We start from the raw sequence: 24,735 nt of genomic DNA on the forward strand, positions 1-24,735 counted from the left end.
CACCCCCTATGTTTCTGCTCAATAATTTAAGCTATTTCGGCAATGATATAAATAGCTAGTGAACAGGCTTTATTTTTGAAAAAACATGATAAAATGGGCAACAGGTGAACATTTTAAAATATATGCAGTACAAAATTTTGTTCCCTCTAGTACCTAATGTAGCACAATCAATCACTCACGAGACGAGATGAGAAGGAGTCAATCAATGGCTTTATTACGCGGACTTGTTCCCCAGCAGCACAGTTACAGAATGCGGCTGCTGGGAGAACCCAGGCTCTTGTACTCCGCCTTACTGGGTGGAACCAGTAGGCGGCTGATCCAATCGGGACCCAGCATCTATCCACCAATAGCCTCTCGGCATCACAGGGTACCGTTATACCCCTAATGCATACAACCACATTCACGCCTTGTTAAAAAAGAACCTGGCGGAGTCCGTGGTCGGGGTTTACAGGGTCGGTACCTGGGATGCCACTAACACAGCGGCTATGCTCCGATATCAAACTACTAGCACTATTTACAATGCCACTTTTGCTGGGCAACTGAATTATTTACAGAGGCATTTCTTGCTTTGTTATAAAGATTCGATGAGTCGAATGGGTGCCCTGGTCGTCCACCCCGATCGTCTCAGCCCTGGTGGTGATGCAGGCGCTGGCTCGGGCACCGTCATCTCTGGGAGCGTAGCGATGTCTCTTCCTGCTTCACTACCCCTAGGCGGGGCCGGGGGAACGACCGATCCACCCGGGAAGGGGGCGGCTGTGTGGTGCGCCGGTGGGAGGGAGGGGGTGATTGATGTTGGGAGGGGGGTGTGGAGTTCCGGCGGTCGCCAGGTCCCGCAGAGAGACCGTGTCCTGTTGGCCGTTGGGGTACGCCACGTCGGCGTATTGAGGGTTCGCGTGGAGGAGATGAACCCTCTCGACCAACGGGTCCGATTTGTGCACCGCACATGTTTTCGGAGCAGGATGGGTCCCGGGGCGGCCAGCCAGGTCGGGAGTGATGTTCCGGAGGAGGACATCCTAGGGAAGACAAGGAGGCGTTCGTGAAGTGTTTGATTTGTTGTGGTACAAAGCAGCGAGCAGATGGAGTGGAGGGCGTCCGGGAGGACTTCCTGCCAGCGGGAGACTGGGAGATTTCTGGACCATAGGGCCAGCAGGACGGTCTTCCAGACCGTTCCGTTCTCCCTCTCTACCTGTCCGTTACCCCAGGGGTTGTAACTGGTCGTCCAGCTCGAGGCAATGTCCTTGCTGAGCAGGAATTGACGCAGTTCGTCGCTCGTGAAGGAGGACCCCCTATCGCTATGTATGTAGGCGGGGAAACCGAACAGTGTAAAGATGGTGCGGAGGGCTTTAATGACCGTGGCCGTGGTTATGTCGGGGCGGGGATGGCGATTGGGAAACGGGAGTACTCGTCAACCACGTTCAGGAAGTACGTGTTGCGGTCGGTGGAGGGGAGGGGGCCTTTGAAGTCCAGACTGAGGCGCTCAAAGGGACGGGAAGCCTTCATCAGGTGCGCTTTATCTGGCCTGTAGAAGTGCAGTTTGCACTCTGCGCAGATTTGGCAGTTCCTGGTGGCTGTTCTGACCTCCTCGATGGAGTAGGGCAAGTTGCGGGTCTTCACGAAGTGATAGAACCGAGTAACCCCCGTATGGAAGAGGTCCTCATGGAGGGCTTGGAGGCGGTCCACTTGTGCGACGGGACAGGGCATCGGAAGGCTCGTTCAGCTTTCCGGGACGATACAAGATCTCATAGTTCGATCCTCCGTCGTTCTTGATCTTGCCCCGCTGTGCATTATCGAACATGAAGGCAACCGACCGTTGGTCAGTGAGGAGTGTGAATCTCCTGCCGGCCAGGTAATGCCTCCAATGTCGCACAGCTTCCACTATGGCCTGGGCCTCCTTTTCCACTGAGGAGTGGCGGATTTCTGAAGCATGGAGGCTGCGTAAGAAAAAGGCCATGGGTCTGCCCGCTTGGTTGAGGGTGGCCACCATAGCTATGTCGGACGCGTCGCTCTCGACTTGGAAGGGGAGGGACTCGTCGATCACGTGCATCATGGCATTTGCGATATCCGCTTTGATGCGGTTGAAGGCCTGGCGGGCCTCTGTCGACAGGGGAAAGACGGTGGACTGAATTAGCGTATGGACCTTGTCCGCGTAGTTGGGGACCCACTGGGCATAAAAAGAGAAAAAGCCCAGGCAGCGTTTCAGGGCTTTGGAGCAGTGAGGGAGGGGGAACTCCATGAGGGGGCGCATGCGTTCAGGGTCTGGGCTGATAACTCCATTTCGCACTACGTAGCCGAAGATGGCTAGACGGTCGGTGCTAAACACACATTTCTCCCTGTTGTATGTGAGATTCAGGGCGTTTGCTGTCTGGAGGAATTTGCGGAGGTTGGCGTCGTGGTCCTGCTGATCGTGGCCGCAGATGGTGACGTTATCGAGGTACGGAAACGTGGCCCGCAAACCGTACCGGTCAACCATTCGGTCCATCTCCCGTTGGAAGACCGAGACTCCATTAGTCACGCTGAATGGAACCCTTAAAAAGTGGTAGAGCCGCCCATCTGCTTCAAAAGCAGTGTATTTGCGGTCGCTCGGGCGGATGGGGAGCTGGTGATAGGCGGACTTAAGGCCCACCATGGAAAAGACCTTGTAATGTGCAATCTGATTGACCATGTCGGATATGCGGGGGAGAGGGTATGCATCCAGCTGCGTGTACCGATTGATGGTTTGACTATAGTCTATGACCATCCTCTGCTACTCCCCGGTCTTTACAACTACCACCTGAGCTCTCCAGGGACTATTGCTGGCCTGGATTATGTCATCCCTCAGCAGCCACTGGACTTCTGACCGGATAAAGGTTCGGTCCTGGGCGCTGTACCGTCTGCTCCTAGTGGCGACGGGTTTGCAATCCAGGGTGAGGTTCGCAAACAGGGAAGGCGGGTCGGCCTTGAGGGTCGCGAGGCCGCAGATAGTGAGTGGGGGTATAGGGCCGCCGAATTGAAACGTTAAACTCTGGAGGTTGCACTGAAAATCCAACCCCAGGAGTGTGGCAGCGCAGAGGTGGGGGAGGACGTAAAGCCGGTAGTTCTTGAACTCCCTCCCCTGCACCGTGAGGCTCGCGATGCAGAACCCTTTGATTTCTACAGAATGGGATCCTGCTGCCAGGAAAATCTTTTGATTATTCGGGTGGATCGGAAGGGAACAGTGTCTTACCATATCGGGATGTATAAAACTCTCCGTGCTCCCGGAGTCGATCAGGCAGGGCGTCTCGTACCCATTTATGAGTACCGTCGTTGTTGCCGTTTGGAGCTTTCGGGGCCGCGTCTGGTCCAGGGTCACCAAAGACAGTCGCTGTTGCTGCAGCGGGGCGTTTTCCTCAGGCCCCGTGGGGCCGTCCATCCCGGGGTCCTTAGCCGTCAGCCAAGATGGCGGCATCCACAGGTCGCACACGGTCGGGGGTGGACAAGATGGCACCTCCCATTGATCGCACGTGGCTGGAGGAGCACAAGATGGCGGCGCCCGTTGGTCGCACATGGATCCGGGAGTTTGGTCACGGCGGGGGTCCACGGTGCCCAAGAGGCTGCCGCGCGGTCGGTGGCGTAGGCACGGGTGTTCTACGATGCCACATCCTGTGAGGCAGCGAAGGCCTGTGCCTCCTTGAGGCCTAGTGAGTCTCTTTCCAGCAATCGCTGGCGAATTTGGGACGAAAGCATACCTGCCACGAAAGCATCCTGAATCAGTAGCTCCGTATGTTCATTAGCCGAAACCGGTGGGCAGTTGCAATTTCTCCCCAGTATTAACAGCGCACTGTAGAATTCATCCAGCGATTCCCCGGGGATTTGCCATCTCGTCGCGAGCTGGTGGCATGCGTAGACCTGGTTGATGGGCCGAACGTAGATTCCCCTCAGCATAGCGAGCGCCACCTGGAAATCGTCCTCTATGAGAGTGTAGATTTCCGGGCTCACCCTAGAATGAGGGCCTGCATTTTCTGGTCTTCTGTAGGTACGCAGGTGGCCGTTCGGAGGTATCCTTCAAAACACGCTGACCAGTGTTTAAAAGTGGCCGCTGAGTTGTCGCATGGGGGCTAATTCGCAGACACTCCGGAGTGATTTGGAGCTCCATGTTCTTTAAAGTTTGCGTGATAAATTGTAGCACAATCAATCACTCACGAGACGCGATGAGAAGGAGTCAATCGATGGCTTTATTATGCAGACTTGTTCCCCAGCAGCACAGTTATAGAATGCGGCTGCTGGGAGAACCCGGGCTCTTATACTCCGCCTGACTGGGTGGAGCCAGTAGGCGGCTCATCCAATCGGGACCTGGCATCTATCTACCAATAGCCTCTCAGCATCACAGGGTACCGTAATACCCCTAATGCATACCACCACCCCGAATAAACAGTCTTAAACTTTTATCCTTATCTCCAAGCACAAAGGTATATTCTCATGGCGATCTTTTTTTTTTAAATATGTTTATTCAAATTTTCCAACAGAATTTTTTGCAAAACCCCCCCAATAACAAAAAGAAAGAAACACAAACACAACAGTCAAAAATTATACTAAACTTATGCATTGGGTTTCCCCATATACAGTAACCCCCCCATATGACATTCAAAGGTACCCATAGGGAAGCCCCCCCCCCACCCGAATGCCCCCCCCCGAAAGAGACCCCCCCTCCCCTTGGTTTGCTGCTGCTGCTGACCTCCTCCTAACGCTCCGCGAGATAGTCTAGGAACGGTTGCCACCGCCTGAAGAACCCCTGCACAGACCCTCGTAAGGCAAACTTTATCCTCTCCAGCTTAATGAACCCTGCCATGTCATTTATTCAGGCTTCCACACTGGGGGGCTTCGCTTCCTTCCATTATAGCAAGATCCTCCGCCGGGCTACCAGGGATGCAAAGGCCAGGATACCGGCCTCTTTCACCTCCTGCACTCCCGGCTCGTCCGTTACCTCAAATAGTGCCAACCCCCAACTCGGCTTGACCTGGACTTTCACCACCTTGGACATAGTCCTCGCGAAACCCCTCCAGAACCCATCCAGTGCCAGGCACGACCAGAACATGTGGACGTGATTCGCCGGGCTTCCCGAGCACCTCTCACATCTGTCCTCCACCCCAACGAACCTACTCAATCTCGCCCCTGTCATTTGCGCTCTGTGAGCAACCTTGAATTGTATTAGGCTGAGCCTGGCGCAAGGGGAGGAAGAATTAACCCTACTCAGGGCATCAGCCCACAGACCCTCATCTATCTCCTCCCCAAGCTCCTCCTCCCAAATGCCCTTTAACTCCTCTACCGAGGCCTCCTCCTCTTCTTTCAGCTCCTGGTAGATCGCCGAGACCTTGACTTCCCCAACCCATACACCCAAAATCACCCTGTCCTGAATCCCCTGTGCCGGGAGTAGCGGGAATTCCCTCACCTGCCGCCTTACAAATGCCCTCACTTGCATGTACCTGAAAGCATTTCCCGGGGGTAACCAAAACTTCTCCTCCAGCGCCCCTAGGCTCGCAAACGTCCCATCTATAAACAGGTCCCCCATTCTTCTAATCCCTGCCCGATGCCAGCTCCGAAACCCCCCATCCATCCTTCCCGGGACGAACCGATAGTTCTCCCGAATCGGGGATCAAACCGAGGCTCCCACCTCATCCCTGTGTTGTCTCCACTGCCCCCAGATCTTCAACGTCGCCGCCACCACTGGACTTGTGGTGTACCTTGTCGGCGGGAGCAGCAGCGGTGCCGTCGCCAGCGCCCTCAGGCTCGTGCCCACACAGGATGCCATCTCTAACCTCATCCACGCCGCCCCCTCTCCCTCCATTACCCACTTACGGATCATCGCCACTTTGGCAGCCCAATAATAGCCGCACAAATTCGGCAGCGCCAGCCCTCCCCTGTCCCTACTACGCTCCAGAAACACCCTCTTTACCCTCGGGGTTCTCATGGCGATCTTAAACATTCAAGTTAGTTACTGAGTTGCACTTATGACATTGTGCATTTGCTGTTTCTCTATGTTTGCAACAATCCTGGCAAAATTATCTTTTTTTTAATTGTTGGTCCGTTTACCTGAGAGCTTTTCTCAATATAATGCAGCCGGAAAACATAAATTGTGATGTAACAATCTGCTGGCCTACTTCTGCTGTGAAGTCCTTACCATGTAACCCATAAGAAATATCCTTAATCCTACTGTACCAACCAATTTTCCCAAGCTGCATTAGTTTGCAAACAATTGTATGCATTGGAGCATGACTCTAAACAAAGCTAATTTCCTCTCGGGTTAGTCAATTGGGATAAAAAAAGGTATCGGGGGTTGGTACAAATGTGGGGTTGAGTTTACAATCCAATCAGCCAAGATCTTATTGAATGGTGGAGCAGGCTCAATGGGCCTACATCTGGTCCTGTTTCAAACATTCATATACGCACCACGCTTCAGGAAACAAAATGGGCTAATGTGATTTTTCCAAGTTACGAAAAAGATATATTGTACTTTGTTAAAATCCCTGCACACTGCTGTTACAAAATTCATGGCAGAAATATTTTATTTCCAAAATAATAATAGCTAATGCAGCTTGATTAATTGATGGCACATGATTTTTAAAAACTGCTGAGAAGCACCTCTATTTTCCTGTTAAGTTCCTTCTTTCCTTGTTTTATCGTTCAATGTGCATGATAAGGCACATAGATGGTTGTATGTATTATTTCCCACACTATGAATTCCTGAACTGGGTGGGGTTGCCTGGGGGTGATGCCAAGTAGAAACAAGGGAAGTTGAAAAAAAGTCAGTTAGGCACAGGCAGCAAATGCTGGCCTTTCCAGCGACACTCATGCTGGGAATAAATATTTTTAAATGTCCACCGGTAGGTGTTCCTGAACATCATCTGGACAATTGGCAGTAGCATGAATAGATTATCTGTGTTGATTGTGTATTCATTGTTAAATGTCTGATAATTGTGTTTAATTGTATGTAGGTAGGACGGGATGGTGGTGCAGTGGTTAGCACTGCTACCTCACGGAGCCATGTATCCGGGTTCAACCCCTGCCTTGGGTCACTGTCCGTGCGGTGTTTGCACATTCTCCCTATGTCTGCATGGGTCTCATAGAAGCATAGAATTTACAGTACAGAAGGAGGCCATTCAGCCCATCGGGTCTGCACTAACCCTTAGAAAGAGCACCCTACCGAAGCCCACGTCTCCACCCTATCCCCGTAACCCCACCTAACCTTTTGGACACTTATGGGGCATTTTAGCATGGCAAATCCACCTAACCTGCACATCTTTGGACTTTGGAGCTGCGGGGTCTAACCCCCACAACCCAAAGGTGTGCAGAGCAGGTGGCTTAGTCTTGCGAAATTGCCCCTTAATTGGGAAAAAATAATTGGGTACTCTAAATATATACAAAATAAAATAATTGTATGCAGTGGTGGGCATTAACTGGAATTTTACTTTAGCCCCATTGGTAGACACAAATTAAAACTTTGGTTGCTGTGTTAGGAGGTGTACGTTTGTAATGTGTAATTATGGTAATAAATAAAAAAGTCTGCAAAGATTGGCTCCAATTCTATCCTTCAACAATTGGCTTTCTGGAGGAGAGCAATTTTCCTGTTCTGGGAAAGGGATAACTTTGCAGGCACCAATGGACAAGAGGAGTAACTGATGAAATTGCAGACTGTTATTTCTCTATTACGCCAAATACATCTTCAGTGACAGTAGCTAAGACTGCACAGCTCTTTCTCTAATATCAACTTACTTCCTTACTCCATAAATGATGCGATCCATAAAGCATGTACTAATATGAAATACCTCCTGTCAAATTGAGATTAACAGGCAACCATTTCAACACTTAGGTGGGAGGAGAGTTAAGATTTATCCCTTCTAACCCTGCTGCCTAAGAACGTAAGAACATATGAAATAGAAACAGGCATAGACCATATGGCCCCTCCAGCTTGTTCTGCCATTCAATACAATCAAGTATTCAAGTGAACTTTCTCACCTGCTGTTTATATCCCTAAAATACTAAATATCCATTCATCTCAGCCTTGAAAAGATTCAATGATAGATCATCCACATTCTTCTCGGGCAAACGATTTCAAGTTTCACAACCCTCAGAATGAAGAAATGTATCCTCATCTCAGTCCTAAATGATGAACTCCTCATCCTGAGACTGTGCTCCATATCCTTGAACCCCCCAGTCAGAGGAAACAACCTATATGTGTCCACCAGGTCAAGTCCCTCAAGAATTCTGTACATGTGTGAGGTCACCTCTCCTCCTATTCCAGAGAGTACAAGCCCATTTTACTCAGCCGCTCATTCTAGGCCTCCGCAATATATCTTGATGTTAATGTGCTCTTTTGAACAATGACCAAGATACCTGTCCCAAGCTTGGAGCGTCTTGTTTAAATATGTAGATCAGAGCCCAATAAGGGCGGCATGGTGGCACGGCCGTTTGCACTGCTGCCTCACAGCTCCATACACCCGAGTTCAATTCTGGCCTTGGGTGACTGTGTGGAGTTTGCACGTTCTTCCCGTGTCTGCGTGGGCTCCTTCTGCACTGTAAATTCTATGATTCAATAACTCTCTTGGGATCCAATCAGCTACCTTAGTTGGAAGTTTGAGAAGGGAAACAGTGACAACTTCCTTGTTGGGTTAAAACATGCCAAAAGCTAGGTCATGGGCCAGAAAAGGCCCAGGCAGGAATGCTTTTAAATTCTATTTTGGACATCCTTGTGGTTCAGACGTACCTGCTTCCCACAAGACAACTTTCTGAGTATTAATTTCCCATGGCTCCACCGCCTTTCCCTGATCACTTTTCTTTCTTATTCGTTCATGGGATTTGGTTGTCGCTGGCAATGCCAACATTTGTTGACGATATGACTATACCCAAGTGCCCTTGAATTGAGTGGCTGGCTAGGCTATTTCAGAGTCAACCACATTGCTGTAGGTCTGAAGTCACATGTAAACCGGACCATAAGGATGGCAGATTTCCTTCCCATTAGTGAACCAGATGTGTTTTTACAACAACAATCAATGATGGTTTCATGGTCACCATTACTGACACTAGGTTTATTAATTGAATTTAAATTCCACCAGCTGCCATAGTGGGATTTGAACCAATGGCAATATCCTGGGCCTCTGGATTATAAGTGACATTAGGACTATGCCACCATCTGTCCTCAACTGGAGCCAACTACTTGCCTTGATGCTGAGGGTCATTTCTGCAAGTCCTTTGCTTTAGCCTCCTGTGTCGCCCTTAGATCAGGGACTGACTGGATCTGTCTGGGTCAAAATCTGAATCGAAGAATATTAATGGAAATGAGGCCCAGCCGTTGAAGATGGGCTGATCTCCAAATCGCCACCGCCCTCTCTACCCCATCCAACTGTGCCTCTCTCATGCCTCATGTTTCCCCCCACTCCCTTCCCCATCCAAACCCACTTCTAAAACCTGGGCCACAATGTTTAATGGGTATAGCGGGATGAAGTGTCATTTGGGGCGGGTTTGGCAGGGTATATCCCATTGGCCCTTTGGGTGAGATCCAGACTTAGCTTCACCCACACATAGACACATAGTCATTTTTGTAGGCCTTGGGGAGTTTATCCCTGGTCCAGCCCACACTTCAAAATGTTCTCAGCAGTGGCGAACTGAACTCGTCAGCGCAACCAGCTCATCCGAGATCGATGCGCAATTTTGAAAGAGTGCCCCAATCTCTAAGTGAACTTGAGGGTCCCCCACACCCCCAGCCCATGGATAATGCCACCCCCCAGACATGGACATTACCAAGTAAGCACACCTTGTTGAGGGCCCCCCCCCCTTTCAGACTATCCTCCTCTCAGGACCTCCCCACTTCACACTCCCAACCTTTATGACTTTATGAAGCCCATTTATACCCCATTCACATCCCCCCCGATTACCCCCCAATTCATGAGCATGGCCCTCACCCTCAGGCCCCTGGCATCCTAGAACTGCCAGCTTGGCACCCTGGCAGTGGCACCTCAGCGGTGCCAGGTTGGCACTGTCCTGGTGCAATGGGGAGTGCCAGGGTACTGCCCTGACCATCCGGAGGGCTCCAATGGCCTCCAAGACCCCCGGAGTGGTCATCTCATCTGGCCTCTGCTTGTGGAGACTAGTGTTAATCAGCTCCCGTTTGAGGCCTCGCCAGTGCAGCCGGTGACTCCCGGGCACTGGGAGAATGAGGCCGCACATATTTAAATGAGATTAATGGAGCCCTGTGTGAAGCCCGACCTGGGCCTCTCCCGCGATGCACCCAGAGCAACGAGATCAACAACGGGGTGGCAAAATCACAGTCTACATTTTTGTTCTGTCAGACATTGAAAATGTGTTGTCAGCTTCTGACAGGTTAATATTCCAAGGTCAAGTCATCATTTGGATTCTGAAATATTGGGCGGAATTCTCCGGCGCCGGGGATTTGGCGGGGCGGTCGGTGGCCGCTGGCAGTGGCCCTCCCGGCGATTCTCCGGCCCGCGATGGGCCGAGTGACCGGCCGTTTTTGACGGTCCCGCCGGCGTAAATTAGAGTAGGTCCTTACCGGCGGGACCTGGCGGCGCGGGCGGCCTCCGGGATCCATGGGGGGGCGCGAGGGTATCTGGCCCCGGAAGGTGCCCCCACGGTGGTGGGCCTGTGCCGTGGGGGCATTCTATTGTTCCGCGTCGGCCGCTGTGGTCCTCCGCGATAGCCGGCATGGAGATGAACCCCCCTGCGCATGCTCTGGGATGACGCCAGCACATGCTGGTGCTCCCGCACATGCGCCAACTCGCGCTGGCTGGCGGAGGCCCTTCGGCGCCGGTTGGCGTGGCGCCAAGCCCCTTCCCCGCACCTTTGGGGCGGTCCGACGCCAGAGTGGTTCACGCCACTCCTCGGATCCGAGACCCCCCACCCCACCGGGTAGGGGAGAATCCCGCCCAATATGTTTCCATCATCTTCTGCCTTTGTTTCAGATTTAAATTATTTGTAATATTGTGTAAGTCGGTGCATCATACCCATGAACAGTAGCTTAATACAGAATGCTGAAAGTGCAAACATGAAAATAGTGTTTTTTTAATTTAATTTCCCTGCACAACAGCTTCCTAGCTTTTAGATTTCTAGAGATATGGCAAACTTCAAATGATCTACTTTTCGGGTTCTGTGGAAGTTTTTATATATTTTTGTTCTCTTCCATTCCTTTGTGTTCCAGAAAAAGCAAGAAGAGGAAGAAGGAACAACTGACACGGCCACTATATTGTCAAACCAGCATGAGAAAGACAGTGGGGTTGGGCGCACTGACGAGAGCACTCGAAACGATGAAAGCTCCGAACAAGAGAACCTCGGAGACGAGCAAACCACCTTGAATACCTTGAGTAGCCACGTGAAACTCATGTGCAGCCATGACACTCTTGGCAGTTGCGACGTGCCATTCAGTGACAAATCGTTCATCTCTGGAGACTGCACCGATGCAGATTTTCTTGGCATTCCAACTGACGAGTGTGAGAGGTTCCGCGAGCTGCTGGAGCTGAAATGCCAGGTGCAGAGTAACAATCAGTACAGCCTTTACTATCAAAGCAACACCACGGATATGAGTAAAAATGACCGGGAAATTGTTGACCGCGAACTTGAAATGTTGAACGAAGAACTGCGCAACATTGAGCTCGAGTGCCTGAATATTGTGCGCGCCCATAAGATGCAGCAGCTGAAAGAGCAATACAGGGAATCATGGATGTTACACAACAGCGGTTTCCACAACTACAACACCAGCATTGACAGCCACAGACACGCACTGTCTGACATCACGGAACTGCCTGAAAAATCCGATAAGGATAGCTCCAGTGCCTACAACACTGGTGAGAGCTGCAGAAGTACACCGCTGACGTTAGAATTGTCTCCTGACAATTCCTTGAGCAGGACAGCTGAAAATATCAACAGTCAAAGCATTGAGGGGGCACCCAGCAATTCCGTTCCGAACAACTCACCCCAAAAGCCACTACAGTCCCTTCCATGGAGTCAAGGGTGCATCCCTGTGAAATCCAACTCGGCTACTAAGGAATCTGATCACGGCCACCAGTCTGATGGAAAGGAGGAGAGAAAAATTGCAGAGAGCAACAAAGGCCATGCCTTCGCCCAGGACTCGGGGTCGCAGCACACCCCCTGCCCAACCACATTCCACCATTCCCCATATAAACATGCCCACATCCCAGCACATGCCCAGCACTACCAAAGCTACATGCAGTTGATACAACAAAAATCTGCTGTGGAATATGCACAGAGCCAAATGAGTCTTGTAAGTCTGTGCAAAGAGCCTTCTTCCCATGAATCCTCCAATCAGATAGAACCCAAAATGGAATGGAAGGTAAAAATCCGAAGCGATGGAACCAGATACATAACCAAGCGTCCTGTCAGAGATAGACTTCTTAAGGAGCGTGCGTTGAAGATTAAAGAAGAGCGTTGCGGTATGACGACTGACGATGATGCAATAAGTGAGATGAAAATGGGCCGTTATTGGAGCAAGGAAGAACGTAAGCAGCATTTGGTACGTGCAAAAGAGCAGAGAAGGCGGCGTGAATTCATGATGCAGAGCCGCTTGGAGTGTTTAAAAGAACAGCAGAGTACTGATGAGAAAAAGGAGGTGAACATAATTGAACTGAGCCACAAAAAAATGATGAAGAAAAGAAGCAAGAAAATATTTGATAACTGGATGACAATACAGGAACTGTTAACCCATGGGACTAAATCACCTGATGGAACAAGGGTATATAATTCCCTGTTGTCAGTAACTACTGTATAAATAAGCTTTTTCACCATGTAAATTAAATACTACCAATTGAGGTAGAAAAGATCTTGCCTCGTTAAAAGTGGCATATTGTGTAAATATATAAGATGCGTCAGTAGTCCATATGTGAATGGAAGTGCTACATATACGTCAGTGGGTGACAAGATACAACTTGATCTGAATATACCTTTGTAAAGGCAGAAATAATAAGTAATATACTTTAAGCAACCACCTGATACCTTGTTTTTCACCTTGCTTAGAATCTGCAAGTTATTACCTTTGGAAATTCACATATGCCAATAGACTTTCTCATTGTTAATATTTTATATGAATTGGAGGCTCTTATCAGGTGTTTTAGATATAAAATGCTGTTTGCCTAGATCATACAGAAATCTGCTGTCATGTTATCTATTTGTATGGAAAAGGATCTTGTATTTTATAATTTCTTGCTGTTCTTCGTGTAACTTGCTTAAACTTTAATCAGTTTTCAGCTGGAAGATCTTATCAAAACTGCTGGGATGTGCTCACATGAAAGCAGTTCTGCTGGCAAAACAAGCTGCAGCCAATTAGAAGCAAAATACTGCAGATGCTGGAAATCTGAAATAAAAACAGCTGGAAGCACTCCTCAGAACTGGCAGCATTTCTGGAGAAAAATGGGGTTAATGTTGAGTCAAATATGAATCTTCTTGATGGTCTCTTGCTCCTCTCTCCGTATATGCTGCCGGACCTACTGAGTACTTCCATCACCTTCTGTTTCTTACTGCAGTAAATTTGAACTGTTTTCATTGCATGTACATAAATACCGTTTGTTTATATGAAACAGATTGTGGAACTGTGAAAACCCATTGTAGTTAATTGTACGCTTTGTAGACATAAATGTATTAAACTGATGCAGTTTAATTAATATTTAGTTAGTTACACACTTTTGATGTCTTGTAAAAGATAAAAATAAATTATTGTTTTATATTTGAGCTTCAGTTGCATGTTGCATTACTTCAAATAAAATGGACAACACCATCAATTTCAACACCAGCCTTTGACACCAGTTAGATCTGAAATTTTGCTCTATTACCTTTGCGTCACAGGAAATATATCTCAGATAGTTTGACAGAGAAATGGATGTCTGAATTTTTCCTTTGCTAATCTCACTCCAATAACAAATCTAGCAAATCAAATCTAGGTTTAAATGTCATTCTCATTGGTAGCTATGTTGGGCGGGGTACTCTGCTCCCGCTGCTGTCAATGGGAATTCCCACTGAAGCCACCCCACGCCGTTGTGAAACAGGCGTGCGGAGGAGGCACTGCCCGGCGGGACCAGAAACTCCCACCACCAACAAACAGCCAGAGAATTCTGGCCTTTGTTAACCTCGCTGCACCCTCGAAGGCGGAGTTATAACACAAGCTCATTTAGAAGGCTCCTAGCACTTGGTTCCAACACTTGAATGCACCCATTTAATACCACGTTATGGAACATTACCTCATAGTGTTAAAAAGGTAGTTAAATTCATGAGAGGAGCTATACTAAGTGCAACCTGAGCTATTATCGTCACCGATTTACTTGAGCCTAGTCCCACCACTGAAGCATATTTCCACAGCCTTGATATCCACAATTGTTTGCCAGTTTAGTCTGACTGGTTTGTTTAGTGTGTCAAATGGCATTATTGTTTCCTTTAAACTGCAAACAATTCAAAATGGTATTCTTTTTCTGCAGCATCTAGCAGAATCCCACAATCCTATTCCTTCTGCTTATTATAAACTCATCAAGTTTTCGTAAATGAAGGCAAAAAGTATTTTCCTTTAGGTTATGAATTTGTTCATGTTGTGTGCAATCTAACCAAATTGGAACAGAGTCCCGTGATGAGTGTGTTTAGCCGAGCATTCCCCGGCACTCGCAGTGCCGAGAAACACCACTCTATCTATCGGGACTCTGTTGCAAACTGGGGCCTCAATGGGGGACCCCCGTCGAGGACGTACTTCGTCCCGTTTTCTGCACTGAGGAGCTCCGCTTGCCGGTCCCCCCAATGTAACCCCCCCACCACCACCAAAAGTCCCAACTCGCCTATAAGGGGGCCCTCGGGAGCGGGAGGGGGCTCACACACCCCATCCCACATGTGCAGGGCACCCCTGGGCCCATACCTGGCATGAGAAAAATGCCAGCTTGGCACTACCAGCCTGCCAGTGCCACCCAGGTGGCACTGGCAGTGTCAAGGTGCCACCCTGCCCAGAGGGCAACCACCTGGGGCCTCCAAGGCCCTTGGGAGCCCTCCCCCCCCCAAGTGCCATTCCATCTGGCCCCCATTTGTGGGGTCCTGCACTGAATGGCGCTCACCTGAGGTCTCCGAGGCGAAGGGGTTAGACCCCAACGTCTTGGGTAGATCAGGGGAGAGCATATTAGATTGCGACTAGCTGTCTCACGCTAACACTCATATTTGCAAAATAATGATCCCGCTCACAATGGGTGGGATTCAGATTGCGACGTCTCACTAGATCGTGTTACATCTCGCAAGGCGTGGCGCACCGGGTAAATCTCAGAAGATCTCGCGTCGCCTTTTGGGCTCAATACAGTTGGTAGATCACGCCCGTAATCTTTGCAAGATAAGAACACGCAAATATCTCTGCAACATCTAATAGGTCAGATTTTGCTGCAAAAATATTAACAGTGAGGTGACCACACATGTAGTTAAATGTGAAAATTAGGTAGTTGGTGTCTGAGCTGCCCAGCTCCTCCAAGCACTGCACATTTCCAACATCTCACCAAGCGATACAGCATTGAAATACACAACAGCATGTGGTTACTGTCCTTGTCTGATATACTTACACACTAAATTCACCAAAGAAAATGTTTGGGCTTCTATCTTCGTTCCAGTGAGAGTAAATTTTTAACAGTGCAATAAGCCTTTGTTACTGCCAAATTATCTCTCTGGCACTGAAAATTAATGTTTACAAGTGTGGAGTGACATTAATTTGGTTTGTAATTATTGTCACAATTTTTTTTTAAAAAACATTTTCTCAATCCCATTTTATCACACCTCGACTTTCTGAACATGATCTGGCATTGAATTAGATATTCTGACATTTTCTGGTTCAGACTGAACTATTCCAACAATTCTTCAATCTGATTGTGTGGCTGAGGAGATAAAATTGCTAGATGCCCTGTGGAAGCACTGCACAACTGAGGCTGTTCATTAACCTCCCAGATCAAAACGTGCCCCAATATCTCCACTAAAGCAATGGAAAGACTAATCATCACCATTTGATGGGCATTTAAGGATGGGCAATAAGTGATCACTTTGGCAGTGATGCCCACATCCCAAGAATGAACATCGGAAAAAAAAATTCCCATTTATTTCTATTCCTTCAACCAATGCAGCATAAATTCCTGAGAAATGCTGAATCGCTGACAATTTCTGTACGTGAGAAATAACTGAACTTGCTGCTTGTTTCGGTGGTGTTAATGACTACACATCATTAGCTTCTGAGTTATTCAGCGAGTAATTCCGCTTCACCTTGACCATGTCTTTGGTACGAAATCTACTCTCGGGGAATGGAGTTCAGGCAGAGATCGTGACACAATCTCACCCAGTTCACCAGTCAGGACAGGCAGCTGGCTGAAAGGAGGAGCCTTATTAAATTAAGGGTCCTTCGCCTACTGATGGGCCCTTTCCTTAAATTGAGTTTTGGGAATACCAGATTACATGTTTCCTAAGCTTGCCCAGTTGCACTTAATGTCAATAGTTTGCAGGCTACATGAGTGTTATTTACAAGAAACCGCATTCATGAAGACCCCACCTTCTTAACCTTGCGCCTCATCTGAGGCATGGTGACCTCAGATTAAATCATCACCAATCAGCCCTCCCACCTCAAAGAGGAAAGCAGCCTATGATCATCTGGGACTATGGTGATTTACCTTGCCTTTACACCCACCAGACTAATTGTTTTATAATGTACACAGAATCGATGTATTGATGCTGCAAAACAACAAAATAATTCATTTCAAGATTGATTAATGAAAACTGAAAATCACCCCAATTTTCTAGTGTTTGTCGTCTTGTCTAATCTGTTGCACCGATAGGATTTGAAAGCAGAATGAGAATTTTTTAACTGAGCCATTGTTTAACTGAGAGCCAGTGTATATCAATGAACACATGGGCAATCTTCCCATAAGTTATATAACATCGTCTGCAAGCTGTGCACAAGTTGACACCCATGAGTTACCACATGTGGGCACCCTTGCAAATTTAAGCGGCCCAAGCACTCGACAAAGTGCCTGTGCACATTGGTGATGGGTTGATGGGATTTGATGCAGTGCCAGAGAAGATGATAGAACACAAAGCCAAGATAGCAGTAATGATTCCTACAGAAACAGTTCATTAAAAGAACACAATTATACATTTGTCCCAGTCAAAATACATGAACAAAAAATTATATATCCCTAAATATATCTCTGCCAGCAAGCCTGCTCCATGAAATTCTTTTTTTTCTTCTGTTTTTCAAAAAGGACAATTTCTGTATTGATAAAATGGCTCCAGCTAATCACATGTTGACTTCTGGCAGTTTCTGAGCAGTTTGAAAGCGAATGAAAGCTAGCACTTCAAAGACCCTGGAATGTAACATTCCTTGCATCGGATAAACATTCCAGTTCCAGCTAAACTGACACAATGGATTAGCAGGTGAGGTGTCTGCCCCAACCAGCTAAAACCCTTAATCTGCTGGCCCCAACGTTACCTGCTCCAAGACACGATAGGGTTCAACACAAGAGGTCTCATTAGCCAAATTGCTCATCCCCAAACCACCCTGTCACATGAGTAACACTTGAATTGTTGGAACTCATTTAATTACACAGGATTTGAATTTTATCGTCAGTCACTGTTTGACCTCAAAGGAGAAGCAGGGCACAAGAATGATGTCCAGAATTAGGACTTGTCATATGAGGAGCGGTTGCCATATGAGTCACTCAGAGATAGATAGGTTATTGATTAATAAGAGGATTAGAGGTTATGGGGAGAAGGCAGGAGATTGGCAATGAGAAACATATCAGCCATGATTCAATGGCGGAGCAGACTCAATGGGGTGATTGGCCTAATCTCGGCTCCCATATCTTGTGGTCCAGGTAAACAGCCTCCGATTTTATCATTGAGCAGGTAGCAGCAAAAAGAGCTCTGTCCATGTAAATGGCCTGGCCTCCATCTACACTGTGTACGACTGAAACATTGAAACTTCGGTATTTGTACCTATAAGACTAATTCATCTCTACGTGTTTTGTCCCATCGTGGAAGTTCTCGCTTCTGGAAAGATGGTCACCCTGCAACAGTCAGCCCGTTATCCTCTGAAGGAACACACTATTGGACTGTTGATTCTGGACTCGTGAAACCATAAATCTTATTTTTACCCTTTATCCCTTTCTTTCCCTTCTCCCTTTTTTATTGTAGTAGCGCAAAAGGAGCAGACGTTGTAAAACCTCTTTGCCATGTTTTGTATGTGTGTGTGTAAAATACGCCAACACACTTATTTTATCTCACCTTTAGTTTGCTGTGAGTTTGTTGATAGAGAATCAGATCACACCAAGCTGAAGGGTTAGGGAAAATAGTTATAAAGGGGGAAATCCAAAACACCTTTCTGTTTGCCGGTGGTAGTGAGAGGAGAAATAAGGTCTGTTTAAATTAAACCCCTCCTGTCCATAACACGTTGTATTATAATCTTGGCTGACTTGGTAACTAGTAATACAAATTATACATGATATTCCATTAGTTCTATATGCATAATCAGTGTACCAGATTCACTCTCCATTCACGCTCAAGGTTTAATCACGTGGATTTGAAGAGAATCTACATAACTTGATTTATTTGCCTCCACACTTCAATAGATCATAGTAACTGTAAAATGTTAAGCATTCGCTATAATCTGTACATTTTAAATTACTGACAGCTTTATTGGCAGTAAAGAACATCAACTTTATTATCCATTTGAAATCTGTAAATTATGTTACTATTCAAAAAAAATGTCGGGATATGATTATTGTTCCACCGCTAATGGCTAAGTAATGCTTTAATTTTCCACAGAGGCCACGGTCATAATAATAAATGATCATATGAAATGTTTTGCTGGTTTTATTACATTAAAATGTAGTCTGTTCATTTTATAGCGTTATATTCTCATTGAGTAGGATGGAATTTTCATGCTTGTTCTCTTTTTCCAGTTTTTATGGTTAGGCCTAATTCCCATGTAACTGCTTGAATAATCCAGCAAGGAACCCGCCCAATGTCTGTTAACTGAAGAGGTAACTTTTAATTCTTATTAAAGTTTCTTTTCCAATTTTTTTATAGTTTACCATCTGTTTAAGAGCATCTAGTAGAGGTATGCTGACTATAGAACATACAGTACAGAAGGAGGCCATTCAGCCCATCAAGTCTGCACCGACCCACTTAAGCCCTCACTTCCACCATATCCCTGTAACCCAATAACCCCTCCTAACCTTTTTGGTCACTAAGGGCAATTTATCATGGCCAATCCACCTAACCTGCACATCTTTGGATTGTGGGAGGAATCCCGAGCACCCAGAGGAAACTCACGCAGACACGGGGAGAATGTGCAGACTCCGCACAGACAGTGACCCAGCGGGGAATCAAACCTGGGATCCTGGCGCTGTGAAGCCACAGTGCTATCCACTTGTGCTACCGTGCTGCCCAGAGACTAGGCTGCTCAAGGCAAGTACCAATGGGTGGAATTCGTCATCCATTAGTATCTGTAAATTGCAGATTAATGTTATGGGTCCCTGGTGCAGCAGCATGTTTTCGTTTGACTCTTGTTCCATTCATTCTAAGACTTCACTAAGGTAGCAACAGCCCAAACATCACCAACAATAGAAAATTGGGGGTGGGTTTGAGCCCACACTGGCCATGCACGGGTTCACCAAAGGGGGCGGAAAATCGGGAGAGATCGCGTATCCTGATTTCCCCACCCCCTCGACGGGGACGCCTTGAGGTTCACTGACGCAAAGGGTGTGAACCTCATTTTAATGTACTTAAATATTATTAACAAGCCTCCTGCCACATGAGCCCCCTCATTAAATATTCATACTTGGCCAACATGACGTCACATCGGCCAAAATTTACAATATGTTTGGTCAAACAATAATCAGTCAAGGGGATGCCTCGGGGCGTAGAAAAAGTATAGGTGGTGGGGGGGGGGGGAGCGGGACGCTCAGGTACTGCCCTTGGTTGCCCTGGCACATGCTGGTACTGCCATGTTGGCACTGACAGGTTGGCAGAGTGAACCGGCAGTGCCAATCTATGCTAGGTTGCAGAGCAGAGGGGCCAGTGGGAGACCCATGAGGGTGTTCATTTGTGTGTTGAGGAGCAAATCGGATACTGAGGAGTGGAGTGAGGGTGGTGCCGGTGATACTTCCACTGTGGTGGGGTGGAGGGGGGAGAGTGCTGCTGCTGATTGTTGATGGGGGAGGGGAGAGGATTATCGGGAGGGGAAGTGGGTGGAGGAGGCGAGCCCCCGATACCTCAGTGATGCGGAGCTGGGGGCTGTTGGGTTGCATTGATGATCGGGGCACCCTTTAAATATGGGGCCCTTATCTCCTTCGAGCCGGTTGCCAGCTCTATCAGGCCCCACCCTGCCATATTGATGGTGTAAACTATGCCCACTCATCTTTTTCTTGAAAGAGCCTCAATAGCTGGAGAGAAGACTGGTCTGGATCACTTGAGAGTTACACACCAGTTTTCAGTCTGAGCCTGACATTCTGCAAAGATTCCACCCATGAAGTCTTGTTGCCCCATTGCCACACAAAACTGAGGCTTAAACTGGCCCCATTCTGTTTTGATAATGATAGACCAAGTGAACCATGTAAAGCTTAATGTATCTGAATGTGATAAGTGGGTTAGTAGTTTAGCAAAAATAGTTCAGCAGCTGAGTTACAATTCCCCTTTAAATAATCAGCAAAGGTGAACCACTGTTGCTGAAAATGACAAATAATGGTCCAGAAACATCACAACACCCTTATCTGAAATAGCACTTCAGACAACACAAGATTAATTTTTACAGAAGTATTTTATGGTACCGTTTAGATGCTGTAGGAAGCAACCTCATAACAGTTGAGCAATTAAAATAAATTGAAGTGTGTTACATAAGTCACTCATGTTCTCATTCCAGTTCCAAAGATAGAAGTTTAATTTGGTTGAATATGAGAGTGATTTCCTTCTGTCTGGACCTTGCATGTAAAAATTGAATTTAATCTCATTTTAAAATGAACCCTCAACAATTTATTCAAATAATTCCCATAATGAAATATTGAGAAAATGAATGTGTCGGATGTATTTGTACTGGCACATTCTGATTGAATTGAATTACAGGTGAGCAGTTTGTAAATGAACACTTTGCCAATGTATGAATACCATAACATCATCAAATATCAATGTTAGTTCCCAGTCATCCATTTGAAATAAAATAAATATAATGACACAAGTGAGTAAATTATAAGTATAATGCACAGTAAATCAACTGAATGGAATGGTCTGGGAGCAATGTTGATTTTTGCACTCACCGAAGCACCTTGCATTTTGTTCAAAGTAACATGGCCCCTATACTCAAAATAGAATAGCAATGTATTAGTAACTAATAATATTATTACTATAAATTATTACTATGGAAATTATTCCACAGTAATAATTTCCATTATTACTGTGGAAATAATCTAATATCTGGATTCATGTGAGAATATATATTGCTTGCGTTTATGCTTGTATCTTGCATCATCTGAAGCCCTCAATAAGATTATGGCCTTGTAATCACTCAACCCATTCATAATTCTCAGTGATCGACAACTGACAAGATTAATGAGAATATTTATAAAGCTGTGTGAAAGCATTAAACTACACTAATGCCAAAAAAGTGTACCTTAAAAGGTATTTAACGACAATTTATTCCATTGGTAATAATGTTGGTCCAGTAGTATTGAAAGCTTCAATTGCCCGTTAAGCTATCATGCAATGTTAATGTGAACCTGCATAACTAAGATCCTACGAAGGAGATTACAAAGCAACATGGTTCAACAACCATCTGTTCAACACAAACTGGCTTCCTGCCCAATCTGCTAGTTTGCAAAGTCTGCTATACTCTGGAGAGACGCTTAGCAGAAGCCAAAAACTCATCAGGAAAGACAAAACACTTTACAATGTCACTGACTCTTTCTGAAAGCGACTTGGAATAAGCCCATATGTCCAATTAGTGGTATTAGTCATAATAGAGGCTAACGGTCAATTCTTCCTGTGTATTACAGCAGAGGTAGTGATAGATCCCAGCTTCGTACCTTTGATAACTGAGGCAACACGAGACATTATCTATGTATAATGCAGCCTTCTATGCTCCCGAAACTTTTGATCTTTCATTCTAGGGACAAATGGTCTGAAACAGATATTGTGCTGCAATTTCATTACATAACAGCTTCAGGATGGAAATTAGAAGATTAGCCACTGGCTGCTGGACTGCACAAGTCACTCACATATGAATTGCACAATTATATTGTATTTATGAGATTTTTAACCATGATCTTTTTTAGTTTTAGCAAATATGATACTTTCCTTGGCAAATCTGGTTCTGGGTTTTGTCAGTATTGTAAATCCCTCACGGGCTGCTGCTGAATGACATCTGACCCTAGGATGACAACAAATATAAATCTATGTCACAAGAAAGTGACCTTGAAAAGAAGCTGTATTCTGCAAACAAAAGTCCAGAAGGCTTTCCAGTTATCACAAATATTGATTCATTTTTTCATAACTTACAAGGTCTCTGTCATCAGCATTTGATTGATAATAATCACTTATTGTCACAAGTAGGCTTCAATGAAGTTACTGTGAAAAGCCCCTAGTCTCCACATTCCTTCGCCTGTTCGGGGAGGCCGGTATGGGAATATGCAGCCCAATCAAATATACTGCAATTAACAAAGTCCTGTCTTATTTTATATCCAACTTTTCAGAAGATTACCAGTGAACCCATATTAAAAGCAGAAAAAATCCATTGATATACTGTTTCTCTAAAAGTTGACTATTATGGACAATCTTTCTTGAATTGAACTTTCTCAGATCTTTAATAATTTGCCTGCGCATATCAGGCTCTCAGTCATAAATCTAAGAGTGGCTCATTATTGAATTACTGCTTATCCACTACTGTGTGAAGGACAACAAGAGTTCATAGCAAAGTTGGAATGGAGTCACATATAAACCAGACAGACTAGCAGTGACCAGTCACTCCTGAATGTTAGTGATCTATTTTGTTGGTCTGACAGCCCAGCTTGGTCCTTTTCACCTTGGCTCCAGGTTCACATATCATCAGATTTTATTTTAGAATTACATTTCACAATGTGCCATGCTGAGATTTTAACTCTAACCTCTGTTGTTAGCCTAATACCAGAACCATTAAACTGGCCTATGCACTCTGTGTGTTCATTGATCAGCAGGATTAACATGAGAAAATGCAGAATGTGTTTCTTCTGCTTTGTGCGATGCCATTTGTCAGCTGATTCATTTTTTTTGGTCACACATGCTAACAATTGAAATATCAGGAGAAAACTATATATCATCCATCCACCCCTTTTGAGATACAATTTGATTTAATAAAGTGGTAGCACCAAATTCAAAGAGCCCACTAACTGGACTCCTTGCTGACGCAATCTTTACAGCTCAAAACGTGACTAAATTCTTTATTCTTCTCACTACCTTTGAATTCATGTCGTGGCCACTCTTTCTGGTTCCTGCATTGATCTCGCCTGTCTTTCCATTTGCATTGGCTCTTCTTCTTGCTTGCATTGCTGAAGCTCTGTCTGGATCTTGTAACGTTCTTTTAGCTTTTTTTCTGGCTCCAAGGCTTTCCAGTTATCACAAATATTAATTCATTTTTTTATAACATACAAGGTCTCTGTCATTCAGCATTTGAATGATAATAATCACTGATTGTCACAAGTAGGCTTCAATGACATTCAAATTCAGCTTCTTTTGATTTTATTTTTTTAGGTCACTGATTATGTTCACTTTAAAATGTTAAACATTGGTCGGTTATTGTCCCAGGCGTGGTCGGTTATTGTCCCAGGCGCAGAGAGGGAGAGACAGAGGAACATGGCTGGTGGGAAAGACTCGGGGGAAAAGTCAAGGCGAAAGCAGTTTCCCGCTCTCAAAGAGCAGGGCTACAGTTTCCTGTAGGTCATATTCACAGGCATTTGAAGACTCGTACCACTAGCCATGGACGGGTGGGTGCTACAGCTGCAGTGTTCAGTGCAGCCATCCTGGAGTATCTCACTGCTGAGGTGCTGGAGTTGGCAGGAAATGCATCAAAGGATCTGAAAGTAAAACGCATCACGCCACATCACTTGCAGTTAGCTAACCGAGGTGATGAGGAGCTGGATTCGCTGATCAAGGCAACCATTGCTGGTGGTGGTGTGATCCCTCACATCCATAAGTCTCTGGGAAGAAGGGACAGCAGAAAACTGCATAAAGCCCAGATTTGAGCCCTACCCACTTCCTCCCTACTGTCGTACTGTAATTTGGACAGAAGAAACCTGGGGATACTTGGCATATTTTTTTTTAAAAGAGTAGTTAAAATAAAATAGGAAGAGTTTTAGGAGAGGACTTGAGTGTTCACTATAATCTGAAAGACCTATTTGTATGTCCTATGGTTTGGACTTGTAGCTGTATGACAATATAACTAGAACATACAGCAGTTTGTCAACAATTAGGTTACGCAAGTGTGTTTTATACAATAAAACAATTCATAAAACCAAAAAAAAATTTTAAAAATAAAAAAAATGTTAAACATTTTGAATTGCTTTTGTCAGCAGTGTAACCCCATAGATAGCAGCCATTAATTGATACGAAACTGAGTCTGTCATGGCTATCTTCTTAAGTTCAGTGGCATTCAACACTCCTGTAACTGGTTCCATGCCCCTATATTCTGCAGTAGACTCACAATGTCCAATATCTGGTAACAAAATCCAAGAATGCAAAGAT

The 24,735-nt window shown here is 46.0% G+C and overlaps 1 protein-coding gene and 1 pseudogene across 3 annotated transcripts in view; both read left to right on the top strand.

The window, feature by feature from the left end:
* The window catches only part of pdzrn3b (PDZ domain containing RING finger 3b), a 409,349-nt gene extending 395,645 nt beyond the window's left edge, over positions 1 to 13,704 (top strand). For all 3 annotated transcript variants that reach the window (XM_072472228.1, XM_072472227.1, XM_072472230.1), the window contains one exon: positions 11,165 to 13,704. In XM_072472228.1, coding sequence (XP_072328329.1) covers positions 11,165 to 12,748 — 1,584 coding nt within the window. In that variant the 3' untranslated portion in view covers positions 12,749 to 13,704. The remainder of the gene's footprint in view (positions 1 to 11,164) is intronic.
* Positions 13,705 to 23,783: 10,079 nt separating this feature from the next.
* Positions 23,784 to 24,510, top strand: LOC140387730 (histone H2A.V-like; annotated as a pseudogene).
* The last annotated feature ends 225 nt before the right edge of the window (positions 24,511 to 24,735 follow it).

This window comes from Scyliorhinus torazame, chromosome 13, assembly GCF_047496885.1.
Source record: "Scyliorhinus torazame isolate Kashiwa2021f chromosome 13, sScyTor2.1, whole genome shotgun sequence".
NCBI lineage: Eukaryota > Metazoa > Chordata > Chondrichthyes > Carcharhiniformes > Scyliorhinidae > Scyliorhinus > Scyliorhinus torazame.